The sequence below is a fragment of the Echinops telfairi genome, unplaced genomic scaffold, assembly GCF_000313985.2.
Source record: "Echinops telfairi isolate 266 unplaced genomic scaffold, ASM31398v2 ScPeMD7_1713;HRSCAF=2227, whole genome shotgun sequence".
In the NCBI taxonomy this organism is placed as follows: Eukaryota; Metazoa; Chordata; class Mammalia; order Afrosoricida; family Tenrecidae; genus Echinops; species Echinops telfairi.
Window position 1 is genome coordinate 16,570,602 of NW_022105611.1, and position 7,224 is coordinate 16,577,825.

Genomic DNA, 7,224 nt, shown 5'->3' on the forward strand with positions numbered 1-7,224 from the left:
AACACTGCCCTTGGCCTCATGAACCTTACGGTCTCTTGGAGAAAACAAACATCGGAGAGGTAATAACAAAATATGATTTACTTACAATTGTGTTGTGTAAAGTGAACATTTGTAATGGCAATTGAGAGGAATGAGGACTGCCAAGCTAGGTTGAGGCCCCAGTTGAAGCTGGAAATGATAAATTGGTAATATCAGACCACATGGCTGTGTAATTTTTTTTCCAGCTATGTTATACAGCCAAGACTTTGGATCAGGGCAGGTGAATGGTTTCATTCCTTTACTATCAGGGGTTTGCAGGATGGGAAAATGAAAAGAATGAGCCCCCTTCGGACTCTGATATTGTTACGAATGCACATATAATCCCCCCAGTTCAGTGCCTAGAAATCAGGAGATCTTCTCTGTTTCCTCAGATCCTGATTGTGCTAGTGAGTGGGATAGTCATCGCTTTGTTGTGTGTTATATGTGTATACTGGAGAGACAAATGGCTGGTAGCTGGGCTGTCACTGAAGGTAAGCGTCATCCTGTGGTTCTAACGCTCCCTGTCCAGGGGTGTCCAGCCTGACTTCCGACTTTCTCCCAGGTCTTTGCTCCCTACTGGCATCTGGCCTGCATAACTTTGATGGTTATCTTGTCATGTCCTGTATCCTACTACTTGGTCCGCTTGGAAGCAGAAGGTATGTCATCTTGTCTGACTCCTGCACTCTGGTTTTCTCTTACAGACGTCATTCAGCAACACCAAACCTGGATAACGAGCCAACCCAGTGCCTCCTTGACATTGCTTCACCTGTGACTCAGGCAGATTGCTTGCGGTCGCACTCCCTACTATAAATAGCCAGTCATACGATTTACTCCCCTAACCCAATAGGCCTTTTAAAGAGGGATTCTCCTTCTAGCCGAAGAAGGAAAAAGACTTTTCTCTATGTTATTATGCACTATCTAAGGATGAGTGGGAGCAGTGGGGTGTTTTAATTTTATTTTACCAAAGTGCTGGTGAGAGGCACAAATTCTTTCTGTTTTGATTGGAAATGATTAAAGTTTTAATGAATGTACACCAGACCCAGAGAGCCCTCATTACCTCCATGAAACTTAGAGTATGTCCCCACGAGTCCTGTTGTCCTGGGAGCCCCACATCAGGAACAGAGATTTCTAGTTCTGCTACAGCTCTCCTCTCCATGTTCGCCCGTTTGTCAGGGAAATGAGAAAGAAGCAGCTGTACACTTGTTCTGAGAATGGAGCGTGTGCTCTCCACCCTCCCTGGGTCTTCTGTCTAAGCCTCTGTGTCTGCTCTGTTTGCTTGAGGGTTGTCTGTGTTTCTTGAGCGAGGCTACAGGCAAGGGAAATAAGACTGAATTGCTTGGGATGCCATTGTCCATAACATGTATTACAGAAAATGTTTCTGGAGCAAGAGCTTCAAAGGGACAATAATGAGCTTTTTTCTCTTTTCTTCCTGGATGTTAGCTAGGTATAAGAGTTTCATGATGCCCTGTTACGAGCAAGAAACACCCGGGAGACTTGGACCGCTCACACGGTTGAAAGGTTAGAGATGGAGCAGGCTGAGATCTGAAAGGCAGGAGAATATAGGTGGTACCTTGAAATGTACACGTGGATACTGTCCTCAGAAGCCTAAAATAGATAGTGTTGGGGAATGGCCACCCCGACACTGGGATCCTGTATGTGTGTTAAGAGAGGAGAGTCGAGTAACTAATTTTTATCGGGCACCTGTTTGGAGTCAACACTGTCACAAGAACTCTGTGACGTAGATGTTAGTGGCTAGAGTGCCCATTTTATAGAAGACGATTAAGACTCAGAGGGACTAAAGAAGAATGAGAAATTGACAGAGCCTGGCCTTGAACTCGGATTTTTGTCAGCTCATGTCCTTCCATTGAACTGCACGACCTTAACTGTAGGAGAATGCTAGGTTGATCTTTCTAGACTTTAGGTCTTTCTCAAAATCCCCAAGTTTTCTTCTTGACAAGTTGATCCTTGACATTCCCTTGCCTTCCTTCCCTTCTCCCACCTCCCCCGGCCCCCACGTCCCAGTTCAATCCACTGCTAATTTCTAGTTCCGGTAATGCTGCCTTCATCACAAGGCCTTGTATGTGGACAGTCTTGCATTTCCACATGCAAATCTCTGACAGGAAGTGGGGATGTGACAGAAGTAAAATAAATTAGCCAGTCCTCAGTTAATGAAACCTGTTAACTGGGCTTTACTCAGACTGTTGCTTTGGGAGGGGAGGGAGCCAGGAGGCTGGCAGCAGAGGGTGAGAGTTGGGCTGCCAGCTGCAAGGTCAGCAGTGGGCAGCTGCCAGCTGCTCCTCGGGAGAAAGATGTCATGAGAGGTACAGTCTTGGACAGTCACAGGGACAGTGTTATTTAAGGTTGCTATGAAACAATGTCAACTCAATGGTAGTGAGGTGGTGGGGTTGTTGTTGTTTGGTTGCTCTGGGCTAGTCAATTACATGCGATCGTTTTCCATTCTCTTTTATCTCACTTTTCCTTTCCAACTTTTTCAGCACTACAGCTTGTTATTGGACTGCCCTTCCTTATTGTCCTTTTGTTTCTCTACTTGATGCCGATGGGGATTCATTCTCCCTGCATTCAGGAGAAGGAGTCATTAGGGCCCAAGCCAACTCTCTTTGGACATAGAGGTGCCCCCATGGTAGGTTTGGCCCTGAAGAAACTTGGTGAGTACAGGGGTGCCTGCCTGTGGGGGTGAGAGAAAGGTCCCTCAGAACCACAGGAGCTTCTGGAAAGGAAAGGGGTTGGCTTGAGATAGCAGCAATTAGGAATTCGTTGTTGAGATTGGACTCAAACCTGAGCCACCTGACTCCCAGGCCATTTTTTTTTAAACCATCTGTTTATCTTCTCTTTCATAGCTGGGACCTGAGAATACCATGATGTCTTTTGAAAAAGCTGTTGAACACGGGGCCCATGGACTGGAGTTTGACATACACCTAAGGTAGGCCAGCAGAGGCAGGGATGGGGATAGGAACAGGGGGAGATAAGGCTAGCACCATGGAGGGGGACCTGCCGGGATGGATCTGGAAGACACTGTGCTTCCTGAAATATCAATCACAGCAAGACAGATACCGTAGGAGACCACTATTACAAAAAAGAAAGAATAGGTTTATACATGCAGGAAATGGTTTGATGGTTTCCAGGAATGGGAAGGGGACGGAGGGAAGATAACTAACTAGATAGTTGATGCTGACTTATAATGACCTAGTAGGGCAGAGTAGAACTCCCCTATGAGTTCCTGAAACTTAACTCTTTACGAGAGTAGAAAGCTCCATCTCTCTCTCGAAGAGCCACTGGTGGTTTTGAACTGCTGACCTTTTGAGCACAGCCCAGCATGTAACCACTACTCCATTCTGGCGAAGGGAAAGGTAATAACATGAGCAGCACAGCATGAGCGGGGCAAAGGAAGGCAATGAGAGGTATTTGAGAACAAAGAGAAATTATGGTAAATTCTGTAATAAAATCATGCAACAATAGTAACGAGTATTTTGTAAGTGATTACATAGGTTGATTGAAAAAACACACAAAACCCCCCCAAACATATTCCCATCAAATTGATTTGAACTCATAGCAACCCTCCGGAACAGTGTAGAAGTGCCCTTTTGTGTTTCGAGGCAGTAAGTCTTTACCGGAACAGAAAGCCTTATTTTCCTCCTACAGAGTTCCATGTAGATCTGCATGTTTAATAGATGTGGAAGATCACCTAGAGGCACACCCACATGCATACATAGATAAGGCCATGGATATTCCTACACACATGTTTGTACACACATGTTTGCTCCATGTGTATTCATAATATATAATAGAGCACTTAGAGGGTGTGGTTATGGACACTTCATGAAACTGAGATACTCGACCATAATCTCGGGCCATCTAGGTCAATTGGGATAGCTATTTCAAAGACTTAACAGTGCGTGAGTTATTTGGTGGTCTTAAAAGCTTGCAAGGGCCTTTAAGATCCAACTACTAGTCTTCTTTATCTGGATCAAAAGATAACAAGGAAAACTAAAGACTCAAAGAAGCAATTAGCTCAAAAGGACTAATGATCTACATCAGTGGTTCTCAACCTTCCTAATGCCACGACCCTTAATACAGTTCCTCATGCTGTGGTGACTCCCCCAACCATAAAATTCTTTTTGTTGCTACTTCCTAACTGTAATTTTTGCTACTGTTATGAATTGGGCAACCCCCGTGAAAGGGCCGTTAGACAACCCCCCCCACCAAAGGGGTTGCGACCCACAGGTTGGGAACCGCCGAACACCAGAGCTGCCTCTTATCCGAGATCAGACAACTACATGGTGCCTGGCTGCTCCTCCTGACCACTCTGAGCAGGAACACAGGAGAACACAGGAGTAGTGGAGATGAAAAAACAGGCTAAAGTTCAAATCAATGAAAAAGACTAGCATTATCTGTGTGATAGAGACTGGAGGAACCTGGAACAATCTTCTAAGTTGGAATTGTAGACACTCCTGGTGACCACCTTTCTGCTGAATAGCAGGTTGGCTATAAAATGAACCATAGCAGCCCAAAAGAATGTACTTCTTAGAACAGTCAACAATAAGAGGTCACAAGCAAACATAAGAAGGCAGCAAGGGGTGGGGACAGTAGAAACACAGGTACGCCGGGTAGTGCTGACATATTGCCGGGGTGGCGACCAGTGGAATGGAATGATTTGTGTATGAGACTTAAGTGAATGAAAATCGACTTTGTTGTGTAAACTTTCACCTAAAGCACAATAAAGTGTTCCCAAACCAAGAAAGTTTAAATATAGAAAACAGATTTTAAAAAGACCGAATATATGACATATAATCGAAGTACTTGAAAAAGAAATGAAAATCAACCAAACTCCACCAGTGGATGAGAGCTGCAATCCCCACTGGGAGCAAAGTCAACAGCATGCAGATGGTGGCTCTACATATTGAGAGGACACCATGCGGAGTGTGGAAAACTGAGCCAGACCAAACAACTCTGAAACATACAGTGCTCACATTAGAAGACACTCTAAAGGGAAAAAACAGTCTTCTGGGCACTAGGTAGGAAAACAAACAAACACATTTTTTCACAAAGAATACATCCGAATACATAAGGTGCACATGCATATCACAAAAGTGCATATAGGAAACAGAGGCGAGGGGTGCGCTGTGTCAAAAAAAGTGTTTATGTAAAGCTGTGGTAACTCCGTTGCGAGGGCATGATTAGAACTGAAAACCCAGAAATACAACCATGCACCTAGAGACCTCTGAGCTTTGATAAAGGACTAAAACACAGTAAGTGGGGGAGAAAGAACAGAAAGAACAACTTCAGTAAATGGTGCTGGAAAAATTGGACCTCTACCTGCAAAAGAATGAAACAGGACCCATACCGCACATCCTGGTCAAAAATGAACCACATTTCCCCCCCAAAAAATCAAACTTATTGCCATTGAGTCGATGCTGACTCACAGAGACCCTATAAGACAGGTTAACACTGCCCCCCTGTGAGTTTCCGAGACTGTAATTCTTAATAGAAATTGAAAAAGCCCAGTCTTCTCTGGTAAAGTGCTATCGATTTGAACTGCTGATCTTGTGTAAACGCTAAGCAGCCCGGGCTCCTGGGACACTGCCACGGTTTTAACGAGATGGCCCATGTTTTTCTCTTTGTGTTATGTGCCACAGACCAAAGGGGCCCGAAGAAGTCCACGGGGGAGGAAAGGAGCAGTGGCCACAGTCCTACCCAAGAGACCTAAACACTGGTCTGAGTGGTTATAAAAGAGGGAGCGTAAAAGTAAAAGTGAAATTCTTTTTTTTTTAAATGAAACTTCTTAAATTCTTTCGTGACACACAAGTACTTTTGAACACAACAAAGCAACACTAGTCATACCAGTGAGCTTTCAGAGATCCTTTTAACCAAAATAGTTGCATTCCTCCTTGCCACCCTTACCTCTCTCTCTCTCTCTCTCTCTCTCTTCTCTCTGTAGCACCGATAGTGTCCCTTTCCTCATGCACGACCACGACTTGAGAAGAACAACGGATATCAGGGAGGTGGTGCCCAGTGCCTCTCGGAACAGAAGTGACTCCTTCTCATGGGATTTCCTGTCGACTCTGAACGCAGGCAAATGGTTTTTAAAGGTAAGAGAACCACGAGTAAGACTTTCCCCAGCTGCTCTGCATCCCTCTACCAGTGCTCCTCTTTGATCTACAGTCAGACGTGAAGATACACATGTGTACACATAATTTGTCTCACTGTTCTAGGAATCCATTTTCCAGTGATTCACTCAGGTGAATTGTTGCTTTCTCATTCACTGGAAAATATAATATATACTTGTTAAATTACTCTTGTCATGTAGTTCCCTTTTACATAAGCATTTAATAAACTTTTATTTTTACAGTGTGCCCACCATGTCCATAGCATCTTTTCCCCACAGCGGGACTGGTGGATTTGAACTGCCAACCTGTGGTTAGCAATTCAACGCTTCACCACCAGGGATCCTTCATTAATAAATAGGTACATAAAAACTAAAGATGCTCCATTAGCATGTGAGTATTGGGTTAGTTGACTGTAGTTAACGTCTTAGCAAATGCATTTTTTCAGATAAAAAGCCTGTTATTATATCTGACATACAATTTATGGCTTAGAAAAGTATTAATAGGATTTATAGAATTTAAAATACTCCTAAAATTGAGCCAGTGTTTCATAAGGCTGTGATGTGATGAAGTAGGGAGGTTGATGAATGAGTGGCTTGATGGTTTTAATAGGAATTTTTCATATATTGATCACTCCATATATATTTCATATATTGGTAGCCCTTCTAATTGAAAGACAACAGTGATTACTCATGTCACTGCCCCTGATTAAAATTCCATGTAGCAACTATGACATAGTATTTTAATTACTAGTTTTCAAGATTTTCGTCCCAAGCTATCTTCTGTCTATGGACATCTTAGGCTATTTGGAAGTAGCAGAACTGGAAAATTATTTTTTAACTCATTTTATTGGGGGCTCTTACAGCTCTTATCACAAGAGTTGGATACATTTTTGTAATATATTTTGGTAGATAATATTTAACATTCCAAAGCAAAAAAACAAACCAGCTGCCATTGAGTCTGACTTTTGGGGACCCTTATAGAATAGAGTAAAATACAGTTCCCAGAACGGTGCAGCTTTATGGAAGCAGACTACCCCTCTTTCTCCCATCGAGCAGCTCGTGGATTAGAACTGTCTACCTTT

General features: G+C 43.5%; 1 protein-coding gene across 1 annotated transcript in view; it reads left to right on the top strand.

The window, feature by feature from the left end:
- The first annotated feature begins 658 nt into the window (after nt 1–658).
- Nucleotides 659–7,224, top strand: part of GDPD4 (glycerophosphodiester phosphodiesterase domain containing 4) — a 29,276-nt gene continuing 22,710 nt past the window's right edge. Inside the window, exons 1-5 of the mRNA XM_045293087.1 lie at nt 659–674; nt 1,459–1,536; nt 2,514–2,659; nt 2,877–2,959; nt 5,975–6,125. Of these exons, the coding sequence (XP_045149022.1) occupies nt 1,476–1,536; nt 2,514–2,659; nt 2,877–2,959; nt 5,975–6,125 (441 nt within the window). The 5' untranslated portion in view covers nt 659–674; nt 1,459–1,475. The remainder of the gene's footprint in view (nt 675–1,458; nt 1,537–2,513; nt 2,660–2,876; nt 2,960–5,974; nt 6,126–7,224) is intronic.